The sequence below is a fragment of the Peromyscus leucopus genome, chromosome 7, assembly GCF_004664715.2.
Source record: "Peromyscus leucopus breed LL Stock chromosome 7, UCI_PerLeu_2.1, whole genome shotgun sequence".
Taxonomy (NCBI): Eukaryota; Metazoa; Chordata; class Mammalia; order Rodentia; family Cricetidae; genus Peromyscus; species Peromyscus leucopus.
The window spans coordinates 117,844,501-117,866,499 of NC_051069.1; the positions used below are offsets into that span (position 1 = coordinate 117,844,501).

The following is a 21,999-nucleotide window of genomic DNA, read 5'->3' on the forward strand; positions in this document are numbered from 1 at the left end:
CAATTGTACATTGGATAGTTATATCATATTAGGTATAATTATGATAATTATGATGGTTATTGTTTTCATCTGGAAATTAAACATGACATAAGGAGATGTAATTGTGCCAAGGTGAAAAAAGGTGGACTTGTGGTGGCTATTCTTGGTTGTCAGCTTGACTACATCTGGAATTGACTAAAACCCAAGCATCTGGATACAACTGTGAAGTTAAATTAAATTAAAATTTTTAAATTCAATTATTGAATTAAACTGAATTTTAAAATTTTAGTTTTGACTACATCTGGAATTGACTAAAACCCACTTTTAAACTGGATCTTTTGTGGTGGGGACATATATCTTTAATCCAGATCTTTTGAAATGGAAAAATCCACCTTTAATCTGGCCCCACCTTCTATTACAACCTAAATAAAATACATGGAGGAAAGAAGCTCTTTTTTGCCTGTTTGTCCTTGTTCTTGTTTGCAAGCCTATTCCTTCACTGGCATTGGAGCCTACTTCTTTGGGATTTCAGCATCTACTGAAGACCTGCTGAGATGCCCAGCTTTGTGGACTGAACTACCTGATTCTTGGAGCTTACATTGGCAGACAGCCATTGTTGGACTAGCTGGGCCATAGCCTGTAAGCCATTCCAATAAATCCCTTCTCTATCCATGTGTGTGTGTGTGTGTGTGTGTGTGTGTGTGTGTGTGTGTGTGTGTGTGTGTGTGTGTGTAGACTTAATATATATTCATTCTATTCCTTCTGTTCCTCTAGAGAACCCTGACTAATACAACTGGGCATATATACTGATTCTATAACCTGGCTATTGTGAATATTGTGCAGGTATCTGATTCCATTGGATATTTTCCCAGAAGTGTACAGCTGGATCATATGTATTTATTTGGTTTTTGGAGACAAGGTTTCTCTGTGTAGCCCTAGCTGTCCCAGAACTCACTCTGTAGACCAGGCTAGCCTTGAATTCAGAGATCTGCCTGCCTCTGCTTCCTGAGTGCTGGGATTAAAGGCATGTGCAACTACTGCCCAGCATATTTTTTAAGAGCTTTTATACTAATTTCCATGGTTGGTGACCTAATCTATATATTCATTATATATTGTTTAAGGGTTCCTCCCTCCCCCCACATCCTGAACAGTAATTTTTTTTAGATTTTCATTATTGTATGGACTATTTTGCCAGCATGTACATCTGTGTACTACATGCATGCCTTGTGCCAGAGGAGGTGGTAAGCCTCCATGTGGGTGCTGAAAATCAAACCCAGGTCCTTTGCAACAAGTGCTCTTAACCACAGAGTCAACTATCTAGTCTCAAATTTGTCTTATTGATGACAGGCATTATGACTGGGGTGAGATAGAATCTCAATATAGTTTTGATTTGAATTTTCCTGACATCTAAGAACATTAACACTTTACATGTATTTATTGGCAGTTTATATTTCTTTTCAGAACTCTGTTCGATTTACCTTTATTGACTGGCTGATTTTTTTTTTCCTTTTTGACTCTTGAGTTTTAAAAATGTTAGATACTCTGGGAAGTGGTGGTACATGTCTTTAATACCAGCACTCAGGAGGCAGAGGCAGGTAATCTCCGAGTTCAAGGCCAGCCTTGTCTAAGGCACCAGTTCCAGTACAGTCAGAACTACACAATGTTGTGGGCTAACTTTTTTGTACATGAAGATGTGTCTCTGCTAAGGCACCTTCTGATTGGTTTAATAAAGAACTGAATGGCCAATAGCTAGGCAGGAGAAAATAGGCAGAACTTCTGGAGAGAGGATGGGCAAGACTTCTGGGGAGGAATGTGAGACTCCAGGTATTTACCAGTGAGACACGGGGAGGTCCAATATATGGTATGAAGGAAAGGTAATGAGCCATGTGGCAGGACGTAGATTAATAAAAAAGGATTAAGTTATAAGGACTAGTTGGGAACAAGTCTAAGCTAAAGGCCAATCTTTCATAATTAATAAGAAGTCTTCATGTCATTATTTGGGAGCTGGCAGTCCAAAGAAAGTCTGACTACGACACAGAGAAACTGTCTTAAAAAACAAAACAGTGGACCAATAGCTGAGGAGCCCCCATGGAACTGGACTAGGCCCTCTGGATAATTGTGACAGTTATTTAGCTTGAACTGTTTAGAGCCCCCCCAGTCAGTGGGATTGGGACCTGTCCCTAGTACATGAGCCAGCTTTTTGGAGCCTAGTGCCTATGGTAAGACACTTCGAGCAGCCTTGGTGCAGGGAGAGGGGCTTTGACCTGCCTCAACTGAATGTACCAGGCTCTGCTGACTCCCTATGGGAGACCTTGCCTTGGAGGAGATGGGAATGGGGGATGGGTTGGGAGAGGAAGGCTAGGGGACAGGAGGAGGGAGGATAGGGGAATCTGTGGTTGGTATGTAAAAGGAATAGAAAATCTCTTAATAAAAAAAAAGTTTAGAAGTCAATGCTGTTAGACTAATAGCTAGGAAGGATTTCCTCACTTTTTTTTTTAAAGGTGTGTGTGTGTGTGTGTGTGTGTGTGTGTGTGTGTGTGTACATCCAAGTGCCTGCCAAGGCCAGAGGCATCTGACTCCCTTGAGTTAGAATTACAGGTGATTGTAAGCAACTTGACATGGGTGCTGAGAATCAAACTCATGTGCTCTGGAAGGCCAGTATGTGCTCTTAACTGTTGATCCACCCCTTCAGTCCTAATTTTCTCACATTTTGTAGACTGTCTCTTCACTGATAATCATTCCCCATGATGCTCAGACTTCATTCTTGTAATCCCATTTGTTAATTCTTGCTGATTTTTTGGATTAGAGTCCTATTCAGAAAGTTCTGTGCCTGTATCTTTAAGTGATTTTCCTGTTTTTTTCTAGTAGTTTCAGGTCTTACATTAACTTCAGTTTTCCCAGCACCAATTGAAGATGCTGTCTTTTCTCCAACATATTTTGGCATCTTTGTTGAAAGTCCCATGGTTGTAGCTCCATTGGTTTATTCTAGCCCAATGTTGGTCTCTGTTTCTGTGTCAGCACCATGCTGTTTTTGTTATTACTGCTTTACAGTATAATTTGAGATCGAGTGTTATGATACCTATAGCATGCTTTTTGCTCAGGATTGCTTTGACAACTTAAGGTCTTTCGTGCTTCCATATTAATTTTAGGTGTTTTTCTAGTTGTCAATTTTATCATTGGAATTTTGATTGCAATTGTATTTTTTCTGTAGATTGTTTCTGGCAATAGTTATTTTCCTTCTGCCAGTCAATCAACATATTTTTTTTCCATGTCTAGTGTCTTCAATTTCTTCCTTCAGAGCTACTGTTTTCACCATAAAAGTCTCATACTTGGCTTAGGTTTATTTCTAGTTTTTTCTTCTTTACCCTCTTCTGCATTTTTTTTTTTCTCTTAAGACAGGGTTTGTCTATGTAGTCTGGGCTGTCCTGGAACTTGCTATGTAGACCAGGCTGGCCTCAGACATCCTGCCCTCTTCAAGCATTAGAATTAAAGGCATGAACCACCATGCTTGGCCTGATTTAAAACTTGTTCCTTATTGTTATATAGAAAAGCAACTGATATTGACTTTGTATCTTACTACTTTGATGAAAATGTTTATTTAGATCTAAGAGTTTTCTGGTGGCATCAGGGTCTTTTAAGTATACAATCAGTCTGTAAATAGGGATAATTGGACATCTTCCTTTGCTGTGTGTATCCTTTATTTCTCTAGATTAAGAATTCAAGAACTACTCTGGACAACAATGGAGAGAATAGACATATTTTTCTCTTTAAAATTGTTTGTTATGCCTATTTTGGGGTGACCTGTGCTTGCCATAGGGTGCCAGTGGGCAGAGGACAACTCTCAAGAGTTGTTTCTGTCCTTCTACCACATGGGTACCAGGGATTGACTTCAATTTGTCAGGCTCAGTAGTAAGCACCTTTACCGGCTGAGCTATCCTACTAACTAGACATTGTTTTCCTATTCCTGAATTTACAGGGAATGCTTTCAATTGTTTCTTCATTTAGTATAGTATTTGCAATAGGTTTATTGCATATAGCCTTTTATTTATTTATTTATTTATTTTGGTTTTTCGAGACAGGGTTTCTCTGTGTAGCTTTGCGCCTTTCCTGGAACTCACTTGGTAGTCCAGGCTGGCCTAGAACTCACAGAGATCCACCTGCCTCTGCCTCCCGAGTGCTGGGATTAAAGGTGTGCGCCACCACCGCCCGGCTATTATTTTTTATTATTTTTCCATTTTCATGTGTGTTGTGCAAGTGTGTGTACGTATGTTTGTATGTATAGGCACATATGTTTGAGTGAGTGCAAAAACACATGGGTGCACATGCATGTAGAGATCCAAAGTTGATGTAAGGAATCATTTCTCATCACTCTTCTACCTTATTCATTGAAGAAGGATCTATCAATCAAACTTGAGTTCACTTATAATGCTAGTCTCACTAGCCAGTTTCTCTAGGAATCCCATCTCCACTTTCCAAGTATAGGATTACAAGAGGACCTAGACACACATACACACACACAAACCCCTCAGGGAATTTACATGAATTCTGGGGATCTAAACTCCTGTCTTCACACTTGTATGGTAAGTACTTTAACCACAGAGCCATCTTCCTAACCCTTAGTTTTAAATTACATTTATTTATGTTTTTGTGTGCATGTGGTCAGAGACAACTTTCAGGAGTTCTCTCTGTTGACCAGGTAGATCCTGGAGGCTGAAATCTGGTGGTCAAGCTTGGAGGGAAGTGCCGTTACTCAATGCTGACTCTCTTACTATAAGGTATGGTCCTTCTAGACATAGTTGCTTCAGGACACTTACCATGAAAGGGTATTGAACTTTATCAAATGTATGTACCTATTGAGGTGATCATGTGATTTCTGACCCTGATTCTATTTATGTACTAAATTAATTTACTGATTTGCTTGTTTTGAACCATCCTTACATCCTTGGAATAAAACTAACTTGAAAACAAAACAAAACAGAAAAAAAAAAAATTTGATTGCCAGTGGTAGTGGTGCACAGCACTCAGGAGGCAGAGACAGGCAGATCTCTGAGTTCAAAGCCAGCCTGGTCTACAGATCGAGTTCCAGGACAGGCAGAGCTACACAAGGAAACTCTGTCCTGAAAAACAAAAACCTAACTTGATCATGTTGTAAGATGTTTTTAATGTGGTATGAAACTCAGTTTGCAAGTATTTTATTGAAAATATTTGCACCTATGTTCATACAGGAAACAAGCACTAAACCACTAAAAGTTGTGAGGAAAGGCCAAAAAGGAAATGATGAATACAGGGGGAGACAGAAAAGTGTGACATTTTCAGGAGTCCTAGTTAAATCTGAATGGGACAACAACAAAATGATGGAAAATAGTGAATAGAATAGAATATAAAGGGCAGGCTGGAGTCAGATGATATATAGGAATACATGGGAATATTCAAAGGACAAACTTCCCACAGAGTAAGACAAAGAATGACCTGAAGCCGTGACACAGACAAACAACCAAAGTGGCAGTCAACTGAAAATAAAAAGCAATGTGGAGGCTACCTCAAAAAATTCCAGGAGGCAGAAAGCAAGCAATGGCCTTGGGAACTAAAACTAAGACCTTGCAGAGTTGTATAAATGATTTGAAGTAAGGATTTTATATTTATTTGGTACGCATAAAAATTTACTCATTTATTCCTAATTAGAAGGAATATAATCATCATAGCCTTTTAGTTTTTCATTCTGTCCTGGAAATTGCTAAATATTTCTACTAGATAGTGGGAACAAAGACAAGCTTCCCATTAAATGGATTTTAACAAATATATTTTAGGGAATCAAACTATGTTTGTAAAACTATTTTGAATATAATATACATATCTCTAAACTCCAACTTAAAACAGAAAATTCTAATAAATGTGTGGAAAATGTTTTTTCCTATGAAAATAAAAATAAATAGATGCATATACTGATAAAAACATGCTTAATCACAACATAGCAGCTAGTCAGCTAACAATCTTAAAAACTCCTTTGACCCCAATAATTGCCAAACTCTTTTAACAGTATAGTAATACTGTTAAATACAACATAATGCCGAAAAATTTACAGATGAACCCAACTCTGAATAGAAAGGTGAGTTAAGGTAAAAAAGCAAGACAAACAATAACCTAAGCTTAAGGCACAAAAGAGCTAATACAATGGCTTAAAGAACAAAGTGTAAGCTTTGTTCTTTCATGTTCTGAGATAAAAGGTCTCAGGTAGTGGTAGAGCTGTTTCATGAAGCACTCACAGGCCCAAAGTCCTTCTGACACATTGTTTCACCCCCGCCCTATGATACTGTTATAACTGGGAAGCAAGTCAGCCATCTTCAAGCCTGCCTTGGAAAGGGTACTCACTACTGTCAGCACTTTGCTGACAGGAACCTGATGCAATCAACCTGAGCCATGCACACACCTCTGTACCTCAGAAAGGAAGTCTGGATTATTATAGGATAGATAATTAATCTCTGACAAAAAGGTCTTTGAAGCAATATAAAAATGCCTTCATTGCGAAGTAGTTGTAATAAAAGCCAGGATAGTGGTGACCTTTGAGCAAGGAGAGAATTTTGAAAAAAATTTTGAGATTATGGCAATGTAAGCAGTAATTTTCATTAGGCTGGGCAGCCAGTGAATTCCCAAGCTCTACCTGCCTTTACCTCCAATGCTGCGATTAGAGACACATGTGGTCTTGCCTGGCTGGCTTCTTTACCTGAGTACAAGGTATTCAAACTCAACTGCTCAAGCCTCTTTTCCACTCTCTCCAGCCCCAAGTGCTACTGTCTCTTAACTGAGAAACTGTGTTTATAGACAGCATTTGTGCTAATACTCGGAAATACTCTCAAAGGTTTCACCTCAATATCCTAACTTAATATGACTTATTTTGTAGGAAAATAAATAAACTACAAGTTACTGGCTTTGCTAGTTAAAAAAAAAACCCTAATGTTACAAACCTTTCAGCAATACCTGTGCCTGAGAGTATATGCGACAGCTTTTTAGTATTATACATTATAAATCCACATACAAAAACCCATTCCTCTGATACCCAGAATTTATACATTTTATGGCAGTATATGACAAACATGTCTCTAATGACTATATACAACAGCAAGAAAAATTACAAATTCAATAATCTAAGAGTCAAGCAAGAGGCATTAGAAAAGAGCTCATCTCCTTTGAAGATACTAGAACACCTGGAACAAGGAAGAGTGTGGTGTTAAAGCTATGGAATTAAAGGACTTTGAATTCATAAGTAATTTAGTCACAATCAATAGGGAAGGGAGGGTATTGGAAACCACTTCTTTTGTAGGCAATGGAAATCCCTACAAAATATAGTTCTAGGGAATAATTTTATTACATTCATTTCACTTTTAAGTCTGTTTTTAAAATAATTAACATTCAAGACAATAAAAGGCTCATAAAATTACTTACTCTTTGTACTCTCTCCCTCATTCTTAGACTCCATGAAATCACCTGAACGTATAGCACACATAATCTTCTGGGCAACAGTGGAGAGGGGTGTCCCACAGAGATCAAAACCTACACATGCCTCATAATTTTCCATTTTCATAAAGTCCTAAATATAAGATAAGTACCCATATATTAATTTTAAGACTTTAAAAGGACTTCTGTATATCTTCATTTAAAAGGTATTAACTACAGGAAACAGGTTTTGATTATCTAACACAAATAGGATGGAAATATAAGAAGTGAGGCCTGTTGGTGCAAGCTGAATTAGGAGGCTGAGGCAGGACACAATTCAAGCCTGCCTAGGCTACCAAACAAGTTCAAGAACAACTGGCAGATCAGTTAGACCCAGTCACAAGTATTTTTTTTTTTTTTTTTAAGTGTGGGGATGGGGTTCAGTGGTAGAGCATTTGCTTGGTATGTGTAAAATCTAGCTTTGATTCCCAGTGCTACAAATCAAAACAAACCAGGGGCTCATCTGAGGGATCATGATAAATAAAAAGTGCTTTCTAATTAACCAATTATGAAGTGAGCAGTCTACTTAAATACTCCTCAGTTCTGGAAGCTGGCTACTAATTTTCAAGCATATGACTCTGACAATACAGTAATTAAAACTGACTTGGGTCATCAAGGTAAACAAATAACCTGCCATCTTGGTAATGACACACTCTATTGGTCCCCTGGCTGAGTAGGTAAATGTTTAGGTGGAAAGTACAGAATAAATAACTGGTTCATATAGCTAAATTACCTGGCACCCACTAGGAAAGCAATTAACACATTTTCCTACATTATTTGAGAAAAGAAAAACTTAAATGCCTTATCTCTGGACATTCAAATGAACAGCTGAAAGTTAAATCTTTTTTTTTGGGGGGGGGGAGGAAGGGAGGTTTGTTTTGTTTTGAGACAGGGTTTCTCTGTTTAACAGCTCTGGCTGTCCTGGAACTCACTTTGAAGACCAGGCTGGCCACGAACTCAAAGAGATCCACCTGCCTCTGCCTCCTAAGTGCTGGGATTAAATGAGTGCACCACCACTGCTTGGCTTGACAGTTAAATTTTATGACAAAATTTAATGTCAAAGTTTTTTTCAACTACATTAGGTTCACCTAACAAAAATAAATTTATGTAACATGATACAATAATTGACAAAAATGCATTTGCTTGATGGATTATAAAAATACAGTGCATGGCCATTTTCTGTCTATAGTTTTATCCAAAACATGTCCATAAAACATAAAATATATAGTTTTTAAGACTGGCAAACCATATCACAAAGGTAAAGAATATTCTTAGAGGCATTTCCTACAGCTGAACTCTTATAGTATTTAGTATTTGACACAGACATATCATAAAATGATCTCTTTGGGAACATTTGATAAAATAACTGATAGGCTGCCTGGTGTGGTGGTATTTACTGACAATCCCAGCATGGTCAAGGTAGGATCATGAATTGAAGGCCAATCTGGGCTACAAAAATTTAAGACCTTATCTTAAAAAAGAGAATTTAAAAATCAAACTAAAAATCCACTTCAAATCCTTAAAATGATTGCCCAACATTTTCTTTCCTAAGAAAGTGATTTAAATATGTATCATAAATCCTTTAAGCAGCCACTTGTACATAATTTTGAAACTTAAATTTCAAATTTCATTACTTATATCACACTGGTTAAAGCTCTAGTATGGGCCACCAGAACCCAGTCCTTAAAATGGAAATGCTCAAACTCTGGTACAAGGAGACACATTTAAACTTCTCAAAGGTTACAATAGAGAATAAGAGGAAAATACTTTGAGCAGAATTTTATAATACAACACACTGGTTATTGAATATACAATAGTATGATTTTACCAACAGAGGATAAAATTCAATGAAACTGCACATAGAACGGAAATCTGTGTATCTGCTAGCTATCAGGCATTAAGTGACTAGTAAAAAAGGTCAAGTATGTAGCATACATACACTGAACACATCCCAGAGTTTGAGTCCACAACATACATAGGAAAGCATACAACTTAAAGTTTCTGTGACTTTTGAAATTCAGTGTTTTCAGATCACAGTTGACCTCAGGTAACTAAAACCTTAAAAAACAAAACTCAAAATTCTACAAACTTTTGAAACACTCAATAGTAGAAAATGCCAATTTAAGGAGATTTAATTATATATAAAACATTTGTGTAACATGCTTTCTTCCTGCAAGTAAAAATTTGCCAAGATTACGTGGCACCATGCAAACAGGTCATGAGGAGGACTTGGTAGTATGCCTGACATGGTGGTGTTAATCTCAGCACTGGAGAGGTAAAGGCAGGCAGATCACTTAAGTTCAAGCCAGTCTGGCCAGCCAGTGCTACAAAAGCATAGCACTTCTACTCTGTCAATGGTTACATGGGTTAAAAACCAATGTCACGAACTGAATAGCCCCTAACTTAAACGAGTGGGACCAAATTGTTTCAGATATTTTAATTTTTTTTTTTTTTTTTGGTTTTTCAAGACAAGGTTTCTCTGTGTAGCTTTGCGCCTTTCCTGGAACTCACCTGGTAGCCCAGGCTGGCCTCGACCTCACAAAGATCCTCCTGGCTCTGCCTCCCGAGTGCTGAGATTAAAGGTGTGCGCCACCACCGCCTGGCTTTTAATTTTTGTATATATATAATTAGATATTTTAGGGACAGGACCCAAGTCAAAATGTAAAATTCATTCATAGTTCAGACAAGTTTTATACACATAAGACTGAAGGTAGTTTTATAATTTATGTATTTTGTGACTCTGACCTGTCATGTAAGATCATATGTAGAATTTTTTACTTGAGAAACATCCCAGTTGTTTATAAAGTTTCAGATTTTGGAAGTATTTAAAAATTTCAGATTAAGGAAGTTCAACTTGACACTGAATCTAATAAAATGTTCTGTTGATCTTAAATTTATAAACTTAGCACTGAGGCTGATGAGACGGGTTAATCACTGCCACCAAGACTGATGACCTGATTTCCATCCCTAGATGATAGAAGGATAACACAATTCCTGCAAGACATTCTCTAACCTTCACATATTCATCATGGTACACAATAATGTACGAGACTATACATACACGCATCCCTCCCCCTCATAAATGTAAAAGAAATTTATTTTCCTTATTAGTTTATTAGTGTTTATTAGAAATAGCCTCCTAATACTTAAATTGAAGCACAGCAAGCATCGTAAAGATTCAGTTTTTAGAAATCTTCAATCTTTAAGACCAGAGGCCTTAATCTTTGACTGGTTTTCTAAATTTTCCACAATATCTTTCAGATAGTCTTCATCTTTAAAAAAATATACGTATAATTCTCTTTCCACTTGATGCAACTTATTAATTGCCAAAATTTTTCTTTTTGTCTTCACATCAGCAAGAATATCAGTAAGGAGATGATTTAGTTTATTCAACTTAGATTCAACTCGATGAAAGTGCTCCATTAACTCCTGCAGGGGAGAAAAAAAGATTTCAAGAACTTTATCCCTAACACCAACAAAAAACTTTAAATATAACTTAAAAGGAAATTTTATTAATTTAATAAATTTTCACAATCATAATAAAAAGCCATATTTGGCTGGAGTGGTGGAACATACTCTTAATCTCAACACTTGAGAGACAGAGGCAGGAAGATCTTTGTTTCGAGGATAGCCTGATCTGCATAGTTAATTCCAAGCCAGCCAGGGCTACATAGTGAGATTCTATCTTTTAAAAAAGAACTAAAGAAAAACAAAAAGATAGGGCTGAAGAGATGGCTCAGTGGACAAAGGTACTTGCTATTAAGCTTGATGACCCAAGTTTGATCCCCCAAACGTACATGTCTGAAGCAAACAGACCCCCAATTATCCTCTGATCTCTAGACAGGTGAGCACCCCTCCACACACAAATATAAATAAATGTAATAAAAATTTTTTAAAAGAAAACTAACCCTTAAAAGGTTGGGCATAATGGTGCTCATGTTTTTTATCCCAGCAGTAGGAAAGTTGAGGCCAGACTGGGATATACACTTTTTTCAGATCTTAACATATCTGAAATGAAGAGGCATCTTATCATAGAGACCATCATATAGTGGCTATTGATGGTCAAGCACTCTTTTCAGATAAACACGGTGGCTCACATCTGTAATCCCACCACTTGAAGACAAAGGAAAGAAGACTGCTACAAATATATGTAGCAAGTTCCAGATCAGCAAGGGCTACAATGGTAAGAATCTGTTCTGAACAAAACAAAAGTTTTCCCTAATATTCTTGATGTAGAAAAGTGTGTCAATTGTGAATCACAAAATAATTTAGAGCAATTCGGAATTAAGCATGAGGCTTTAGAAGTAGTCTACTCATTTTAATTGGCTTATTTTCTCCCTTTAAAATATGCTCAACAGTAACACAATGATGGGCTAGAGACACCTCAGTAGATAATGGCACCTACAGCCAAGCCTGACAATCATACTTCAATCTCTGGAAAGATATGGTAGAAAGAAGGGAACCAACTTCTACAAATTGTCTTGTGCACTTTCCACTTATGCATCATGGCACCCCCACATAACACACAAATAAATGTGTGAGTTTAAAAAAAAAACAAAAACAGGCAGATCTCTGTGAGTTTAAGGCCAGCCTAATCTACAGAGTGAGATCCAGGACAGGCACCAAAACTACCCAGAGAAACCCTGTCTCGAAAAACAAAAACAAACAAAAAAATTAACTTTCAAATTCTGTACAGGATATTCAAAATTATCTGAGTATGTATTAGGCGTTACAAAAAAAACCATAAGTTTTTATATGGTGGCATATGCCTATAAGCCCAGTACCTGGGAGATTTTGAGCTAGAGACCAGATAGACTACACAGCAAGACCCTTCTCTCTAAATAAATAAATTTTATATTAGTGTAATGAGATAGAGTAATCTTTTCTTCATGATATTTTCTTTTAAAAGAAACATTATTTTTTTTAAAGATGTTATTTTTTTTATTTGAATAAGTATTTTTGCTTGCATGTGTGTATGTGTACATGTGCCTGATAACCATAAAAGCCAAGGATGTCAGAACCCCTAGAACTAGAATCACAGATGGTTGTGTGCCACCATATGGGTGCTAGGAATGAAACATGGGTCCTCTACAAGAGCAGCAAATGCTCTTAACTACTGAGCTAGCTCTCCAGCCCCTTATAATAAGCGTAATTTTTTAAAGCATTTTTAAATTTCCTAGGTAAACATTCACCTGATCACAAAGCAATAGCTGGTTTCCTCCATGATACAAAGCATCACAAAGCATGTCCACATCGTTATTCAGTTTGGACAGAAAGAAAAAATGTTCTTGAGTAGATACTACCAAATGATCTTGTATTAGAGAAATATCTTGTTTCAATTTCTCAGCTACTTCCTCCAGGTGTTCATGGGTTATAAACAATTCTTTTTTCTTATTGTCTCCTTTTAAAAGCTGATAAAGCCTAAAATACAAAATTTAAAATTAAATAGAGCAATGTTCATGTTAGTAGTTTTCAAAATTATAACCCATCATATTGAGTCACGGATAGTGATAGCTAAGTAACAACTGAAAAGTAGTAATGTATGTGTTTCTAATATTGAGCAACTGAAACCATTACAAGAAGCTAAAGTAGGTGGATCACAGGCTCAAGGTACATAGCAAATTCAAGGCCACCAAAACACTATCTCAAAAAAATAAATAATTATTTAAAAGAAATATCTGAATTTCCAGTTTCTCCATCTTCTATATTTTAGATATAAACTTCACCTTGATTTTCAACTGCCATTAGTTTACTTCAAAATGAGCTTCAGTGATATGTCCCAAGAAAACACTTCTTTTACACAACACATCTATGATGTAGCAGTAGCAACAATGACCCAGAGGGGGGAAAAAATCAATCTTTAATGCCTATTTCACAAGACTGTCATGGGACTAAAAGAGAAAAACTAAAAATGTAAATATTGTAAAATGTAAACAATTAAGATCTATATAAATGGCCACTAACAGCAAAACTTCCTACTTTAATTTGTTCAGTATTTTGGTTGGTAAAAATCCTGATAATTAACAAGACCATTTTAACATTTCACTTAATGGCAGAAAAACTCATCAGCCTATAGGACAAGAGAAAAATCTAACATGTTATACCTGCCTTATAAAAAAAGACTTTTACTTATAATATACATACACCAACATACAGCTCGCTCTCTTCACACACACAAATCTTAACAGACTAAAACTGGTTGAAGTCCTAAGCTGTCAACTACAATCCTGAGAACTATAACTATACAATTACACACTGGCACATTCACATAGATCATGATGCTGATGGTAACCCCTAAAATTAAAACACTGAGGCAACCCTAAGTCATTCATTTTACTAATAAGCAACAAAACGATTTAGAGTATGTTATTCCAATCCTACAGAAAAATGAGGAATAGGATACAAATATATGTGTGTGTACACGTGCATGGGAACATGTGCTATGGAGAGGCCAGAGGTTGATGTTAGGGATCTTCCTCAACTATTCTCTGTCTCACTTTTTAACAAAGTCTTTCACGAATTCAGAGCTCACCTATTCAGTGAGACTGGGTGGCCAGCAAACACTAGGGAATCCTTCTTCCTCTACCTCTCCAGTGCAGAGATGACAGGAGTGTACCACAGCACCTGGCTTTGTTATGTAGTTTCTAAGGGATCAAATTCAGGTTTTCAAGCTAATACACAAGCACTGCAGTGACTGCACTATCTCCCTAGCCCTGTCTCCCTGCCAATTCTTTCTTTCTTTAAAATACAAAGTCTCATTGTGCAATTCAGGCTGTCCTGGAATTGTTGCTATGTAGCCCAAGCTGACCTCAAATTCAAGATTCTCCTGCCCCAGCTTCCAGAAACTTAAAGGTATAATCCCATCACCACACAGGATTTAAAACACAAGTGTTTGCTGAACATTCTCATTCTACAGTCCATGATGGTCTCAAACTTAGGATCTTTCTACACCAGCCTTTTAGGCACTATAATTACAGATAGTGAGCCACTATACTAGGCAGAACACACACTTTTGAAGTCTACTACTTTAGCTTTCTAATTCCAGTAGCTTCGTATCATCAATTACTTTAGATATCCAGGAAAGACCAGCTTTCATTTTGAGTGGTCTACCTCACCAGATAGGGAAATAAAGTCTTCTATTCTATTACCACCTTCCCCAAATACAATCAGTATTATGTCCAGAAATACCTATGATATAAAGCTGTATTCAAATTTCCTGTCCCAAATCTAAAATAAAGTAAATAGTGGTGTCTAAGTGGGAGTAAAATATTTTATCTTTTATTCCAACAAACTGACTTCAGCTCCAAAGTGTCTACATTCAGACCTAACATGAACAGAAAGGGAACAAAAAACTTTTAAGATAAAAGAAAAGCAGAAAGGTTATTCATTCTAAGTACAAGTTAATTTTTTAAACCTTGGCAATTTCTGTTCAAACTCTCTAGTATTTCACACAAATAAAAAATATTAAGGAAACAATGACGTATACATACCTATGAGCAGAATCATCTTTAGCGTCGATGGGAGTCCTGGAGTTTAACTGCTCAGATGCTGATGGACCTGTTAAAGTTGCTAATCGCCGACAGAGCACATTTCTTTGACTAAGTTGTTGAACCAAATTTTCAAGTTGCCGATATGTATCCCAATGTCTTCTCAACTCAATTTCATATGATAACTGTACAAGCTCAAATGAAGCCTTCTGCTTTATCAACTGATTTAAAACTAACTCTTGTCTCGCTGTATAATAATCTTGTTTCGCAATCTGCAGATCAAAATCTCCCTTTACAACTGGCATGTTCAATAACTGGGCATTCTCTTTTACCACAGCAGGCAAAATTTTGTCTTTTATATGAGTGATTTGTTCTTCAAGTCTTAGAATCTCACTGTTCAAGCTAGAAATTTTAGCATCCAAATTTTCTTTACCAATAGCCTATACAAAGAAAGCAATAACATTTTAAACTGTAGGTTTAAATTTTTATTTTAAAATTATTTTCACTTTTTGTTTTAGGTGGTCAGATAATATGCTCAATGAATAAAAACTAACTTATTAGTATAATCCAAAACTAGTTTTAAAAGGGAAAATATGGACTAAGTCAAGAAAAAAGCCAGCATGAACTACGGAACTTCAGTGCTTTTACACTATATATGTATACAGTGATGGCTAACTAGATTTCATCATTACCTTAATTATAACTTTATCAGCATATTACTCATTGGTAACAAATGGAAGATTTTAGTTTTTCTTAAAATTATCTCAATAGGTATTTTCTTAGTCCACCAGCTGATTATTGCACAGATTTACCAGACATCTTTTATTATTTCAAATTTTTTGTCTGTTGTAGTAACTAATTTAATGCAGGTATTCTGATTCAGAAAAATCTACATTTTTACTCAACTATCTAGTGGTTACATTATCAAGAAAGCAATTTTCCAAAGAGTACAGGCGAACAATTGTAATAGTAACAAGTAAAGAGGAATCCATTCCACTGAATCCTGAACTTTTGACTTCATTAACACCTTGTCAGAGAAACAAGGCAGAATAACCACAATCAAGCAAATAGTCTCTTTGGCATGTATCATAAAATGGAAACCTCAATTTAATCTGTATTTGAAATGACACTCATATCAAATTCATAATGCAAATTAAGGCATTTTTGTTCAGAATTAACCAGACAGTATGAGTGAAGATAAAATTACTAAGTTCTGGTAATAGGATTAATAATATATTTGTATGAAACACATACTGCAAATAAGTACTAAGCAAATATAAAATTAAAATTAGATACCCTCTTTCTAAAGGAGTAGCAACATTAAACTTATATTTCTAATAATTATAATACAAGTTCAGTATTATTTCTTATGTTTACCTCGCTGGTTAGGCTATGAAGGTTCTCTTCTGCCCATTTTATACTTGACTTCATGCTCAAATTACTCGTTTTCAAGTATATGATCTGTTGTTGGGCACAGATGTATGCTATCTGCAGCCTCGCCATCTCCAGCCGTCTCTCCCCAAGGATTTCTTCATTATCACAAATAGATGGTGTTTGTATATCTAAGAGCTGAAAATTTTCTTCATTTGAACTTTCAACTACTTCATGTATACCCTGAAAGAACTGCTTTTTGGTATATAAGGTTAAGGCTGCCGTGCTCTGCTCTTCTTGGCTTATATATTTTTTCAAGGAAAACTGAGATAAAAATACCATTGGATTTGTCCCTTGACCTAAATTAGAATTTCTGAAGAACATCATCAAATTATTAACTCCATCAGTGAGAACCTGAAGTTCATTACTGAGCTTAGTATTTACAGTATTCAGGAATCCCTGACTCTGTTTCAGCTTCTTAGTAGCTTCCTCTTGTTTAGCATTTAACGCCAGAGATTTGTAGCTAGTTTCAGAAGCCATCAACTGGTATTTATTCCGTCGCTGAATTTTTAAGTTCTTTAATTTCTGCAGAGTTTGAACCTCATCCTCTAATTTCTGTATCTCTGTGTCATCCAGTGTAGGTGTCTTCAAATCGAAAGTTTTACATGTTCTAAGAGCTTCATCCAACGCTGTTCCTTCTAAGATGGGCTTGCCTGATCTTTGAAGGATGCTGAAAGCTTCCAATTCTTTTTCAGACAATACATTCTGTTCATTCACATTCCCACAAAACCATTTCAAAAATGACTCATCTTCAACAGCCTCAAACAGCCAGTCAAAATCTTCTCCATTAAGACTATCAGCTTTAGGATAACCAATTTTTTTCAATGTTTCCACGAACTCCTTTCCACAACTCATAGTTTTACTACCCCTGTTTCTTATATTTGATAAGAATCTATGGTAATGATTTTTAAAAACTAAATTCAAACAGAAAAAAGCATGTTTACACTAAGTTCACAGAAGAAGGGGGAAAAATACAATCTATTATGTGTTTTCCTAGAGGGGAAGAAAATAAGTATTAGACCACAAACAAGGCAAATGCATTTTAAATATACAGATAATTTTATCAGATGACATCAGGAAGCTACTTAAATGAAAGGCAGATGCAGGTTCGTTATCTGATGCAAATAAAGCAAAACATTAGCAATTAGGGCGTTGCTCAGGGTACTGCAACAGTAATGAAAATCTAATTAGTGAAAATTTAACAATAAAGACATTTTTCCAATGATGAAATCATTTAAAATACACTATATTTTGTAAAAATAATAACTGTTTTCACCTGTCGTTACTAGTTAGGAAATAGAAATATGTCACTTTTTTTTTTTTAGGAAGATCTAAATATTTACCTCAGTCAGCATTCATCAGGTCCAAGATTTAACCAGATTTAACCAGTCTAATGCAGAGAAAACCAGGGCAAACTGACAAGTTTCAAAGTACCCAGCAGTCATCAAGCAAAAACTATTTTTTTCACCCACCGCACAACGATCCACGACTTGAGCCGGAAGGTCCGGGGCAGTGGATCGTCTTAAAAATCTCTAAACGTTTGACATTCTGAGAGCAAAATCTCTGGGCTGGTTTTTGTTTGTTTCTGAAGTATCCAGTTATGATACTTCGGATCCCTAATAAAACACATCCACAAAAGCACCGAACTGCTGTTTTTAAAAGATGCATAAAGGATAGGAGTATATTTCAGGTTTAAGGCTTGCCCGGTATGACTGAGGCCTTTTCTCCGCAGCACCCGAAAAAAAAATACTTACCAACCCCAGCCGGATGATTGGCCAAGCACCCCCACCCCTGGCAGGAAGCCTCAGCCTCCCGCGCACCCCATGCCCGAGCCCAGTGGCCTCTATCGGCGCCTCAAGCTGGCTGCAGGAGGGTAGCGGCGGCCTCGCCGGCTCAGAACCCGAGCCCCTTACCTGAGGCGGCTCCTGCCGGCGTTCCCGGCTGCCTCCAACAGCGCGCGTCGCAGTGCCTCACGGGAGTGCCGGGACGCGCACGCGCAGATAGCAACAGCGCTAAGGTCCGCTCGAGCGTCGCGTCCCGGAGAGGCCGAGGAGGAACTGCTGAGCTGCCCCTCCCTCCCCCTCTCCCGGAGCCAAGAGCCAGGTAATTGGCTCTCCTGCCAGACGCACAGCCCCTTAACTCCGCCCCCGGCCCGCGGTCCTTCCCGCTGGGCTCAAGAGGATTGGTTTCCTCACTGGAGACTCCGCCCCCTCCCCGCCCTAGAGTTGTCGGTTTCTTCGGGCTGAACGCTGCGCAGCGAACCAGGCTTCTCTCGATCAGTTAGGCCTCCTGTCCTAAGAATGGCTCCTAGTCTTTGACACCTCCAGGAGACAAAAGCCTGAGGCCGAAATGACCCCTCCCCCCGGCACGGTGACCTAGCTGGATGCAAGTAACAGGGTCAGTAGTGGGGTCCCCACCAGCAGCAGGTCTCTTGCAGTGTAGGATTATTGGCTATAGATTCTTTTACAATGGTTGTTTAACAAAAGCCCTTAACTCCTAAGGCCTAACTGACTTCCTCCACGAACCTATCTATGTCAAAATATAAAGCACGAATGTTTTGAGTGCTGTGGAAGCAATGCATTCAACTCAAAAGTACAGACATTCTGAGGAGGATGCTAGGATACCCACAGTCATTCGATGAAAGACAGAATCCTGACATAAGGCTAAGTCTGATGCAAGTCTGCTTAATGGCCTAATGGCCCCAGAAAACTGACCTTTGGAGTTACAGTTGGCATTGGTAACAACGTGTTTGTATGGGAGAGAATTTGTTCGTTTTTCTAGCAAACAGCATTTGCAACTTGCCAATCTCTTGTAAGACAACAGATAAATTTGCAAGGTGTGGGCTTTGATCATTAGAAAAAATCGTACTCCCCTCCAGTCACAAATGAGGTGGCTTATCAGACAAAGTTCTAGGCTAGTTACTACTAGGTAGAATTCTACTCTCCTCCCTGTATTTTAACATTATTGATTGATTGATTGATTGATTGATTGATTGATTGATTTACTTTATGTATCTAAGTGCTCTATCTGCATGTACACCTTTATGCCAGAAGAGGGCATCAGATCTCACTACAGATGGTTGTGAGCCACCATGGGTTTGCTGGGAACTGAACTCAGGACCTCTGGAAGAGCAGTCAGTGCTCTTAACCTCTGAGCCACTTCTCCAGCTCCCTGCTTTTTTGTTTTTTGTTTTTTGAGAAAAGCATTTGCTGCATGGCCCAGCCTGGGCTTGAATTCAAGATCCTCCTACTTTAGCATCTCCAGGTGTTGGGGTCATAGGCATGAATCACCTTGCCCAGCTCTTAATGTTTTTAAAGAGGAAAAAAAAAACTGTAACATTCTAGCAGATAATTTAAATTGAAGTTGAAGACATTTACTATTAATTCTTGTTTTACTTTTTATCCTCCTTTTCAAAGTCAATAAAATCTGAAAGTGAATAAAAACAAACATTACAGGGGGAAAGTTCTCAGCATGGTGCCTAATCTGGGGTTAGGAAATCAGGGGACAGGCCCAGAAGGACCGCTGGAGTCAGGCTGGAGGTAGGCGCTCAGCAGGGAGCTGGTGCTGAGTGGGTTTGGCCCAGGAAGTGCAGGCAGTGCCTCTGGGAAATTTTGCTGAGGAGGCAGAGTGAGAGAAAAGGAGCCAAATGACACAAGACGAGGGGGTGGGAGCCTGAGAGGATTTTTGGTTTGGTTTTGTTTAAAATGGGAGGAACTTGGAGATATTTATAGAACGTGAGGAAGAACTCAGAGGAGACAAAATTAAGGATGCCAGAAAGACAAAGGGCTACTACGCGAAGGATGAGGTCCCCCCAGAGCAGGAGGCACAACCTGGAACCCAGGAGACCTTCCAGCAAACCCACTCTTCTTAGTGACTCCTGGGGGGTTCCTGGTCCCCAACTCTCCATTTCGAGTGGCTGACCACAGCTATTTGTTTGCAAGGTGTCTGTGAGGCCATAAGAAGCCATAAAAATATAAAGATTAGAACAGATCAGGCCCCTGAGTACAAAAGACAAACACAATGAGTTTAATTATTCAGATCTGGGAAGTTTTCCTGGAATTGGATTAGAAATTTAAGAAGGCAAATATGTTAAACTTATTTCCAAGACAAGCTTGTTTTCTACTCAAAATCAGTTGTGGTTTTAATGGGGTCAAAAGGTAAAGGGAAGCCGGGAGCTAATCTTTCCTAAGCAAGCCTGTGAGAATGTAATGGACAAAACAAGCCTAAATGCAGGACCAGGAGTGAAAGAAAGCCTTTGCTGTTTGCCTTTTCTGCTTCTTGGCTGAAGTTTTATTCTGCTGTCATCAATATTTTAAAAGTGTTTTATGTTTTAGACAGTATCTTTTCAGTCCACTTTAAAACTCTGTATACAGCTGTGGTGTTAAAGGTCGTTTGCAGATGCAGTTTAATGGAAATGAAGAGATCTACTCTCCAAACAACATGGAGATGGGACTGTTTTTAAGCCAGGGAGTGACAGCCTCCAACAAGTGTTAGCTTGATTCTGCATTGTTTTTTTCAAGTCACAAAAGGTCTGAGAAGGCTGGCACTGGACAACTCAGGAATGGGTAAAGGCAAGGGAACCCCAGGAGCTGGCAGAACCCTGGGGGCTGTCAGCCAGTGAGATGTGGTCTGGCAGCTTCTTCCTATTGGTCTTGTTCTTCCAGAAGAAAGCTGACTTTCTTTAGACCATGGAGTTGGGGGAGGGGAGATTTGCTTTTCATTGTGTTTACATTCATGTGACAAACTGAAAACTCTGTACCAAACTGAGGAGCATTTGGGTCTGCATCACTAGGAAGGGGTCACCATGGTGGTGGGTAGGGACGGGTCTTTGGAGCTGGAAGCTGGTAACAAGAGGCCTGGCAGAGTTTAGGGCCCAGGGGAGCCCAGGACCTTAGATAGGCTGAGAGCCTCGTGTCTGTTCAGGCAGACTGGGATGAAAGCCACTGCAGCTCCCTTCCCAGGCCAATGACAAAACTGGAAAAATCCAGAGCTCCTGTGCCCCAGCTGTCTGGGTAAGATTGGAAAAAGGAGAAGTCATGCAATGCCCCACTAGCAATTAGTCCAGATGAGTCCAGCACCTGTTTATGCAGCCATAATCTCAGCATCAGTGTGATAGAGAGGGACAAAGACTCAGGGTCCACTTGCAGAGGAGGCTGGGCTTGAACTAACCATGAGATCCCAAATGAGACAGCAAGGACAACGGGCTAAGTAGAAGGCAGGCTGGGTTGAGGTGAAGGACAGGAGACAGCAGGCATTTGAGTTTCATTCTGGGGATGAAGAAGCGGAGGAGCAGCAGGGCCATCTTGGAGCTACTCTGGCAGCCAAGAAGGAAGTAGACAAGGGTTCAGATTCATGCAGGGGTCTCATGTGGGGGCAAACATGAAGAAATATAGAGATAGGGCTAGGGAGGTATCTGGTGGGACTGGGGTGGGGCAGAACAGCTATGGAAGGAGTACATCTCTGAGCCCTAAGTTTCCTGTGAGATGGACCCAGCATGACTATGGCAGGTACTAACTATGCAAAGTATTTAGCACAGACCACGGTGCCCACTGCCCCAAATAGAAAGGAGGAGTGGGGTAGACTCAAAACCACATTATTTGGGATTTAAATG

General features: G+C 38.5%; 2 protein-coding genes across 3 annotated transcripts in view; both read right to left on the reverse strand.

The window, feature by feature from the left end:
* Positions 1 to 18,385, reverse strand: part of Poln (DNA polymerase nu) — a 154,366-nt gene extending 135,981 nt beyond the window's left edge. The window contains exons 1-2 of the mRNA XM_028870776.2: positions 18,302 to 18,385; positions 7,420 to 7,564 (exon numbers count right to left, since the gene is read on the reverse strand). Of these exons, the coding sequence (XP_028726609.1) occupies positions 7,420 to 7,558 (139 nt within the window). The 5' untranslated portion in view covers positions 7,559 to 7,564; positions 18,302 to 18,385. The remainder of the gene's footprint in view (positions 1 to 7,419; positions 7,565 to 18,301) is intronic.
* On the reverse strand, positions 10,181 to 18,375 carry Haus3 (HAUS augmin like complex subunit 3). 2 transcript variants are annotated; one of them, XM_028870780.2, is made up of 5 exons: positions 18,302 to 18,375; positions 16,335 to 17,381; positions 14,961 to 15,397; positions 12,663 to 12,891; positions 10,181 to 10,899 (listed from the first exon to the last, which is right to left on the reverse strand). In XM_028870780.2, the coding sequence occupies exons 2-5, from the start codon at positions 17,241 to 17,243 to the stop codon at positions 10,666 to 10,668; spliced, it is 1,809 nt and encodes a 602-aa protein (XP_028726613.1). In that variant the 5' UTR covers positions 17,244 to 17,381; positions 18,302 to 18,375; the 3' UTR covers positions 10,181 to 10,665. The 2 variants fall into 2 exon arrangements, with proteins under 2 accessions (XP_028726613.1, XP_028726612.1); XM_028870779.2 differs by having other exon boundaries at positions 16,335 to 18,304.
* Positions 18,386 to 21,999: the final 3,614 nt, after the last annotated feature.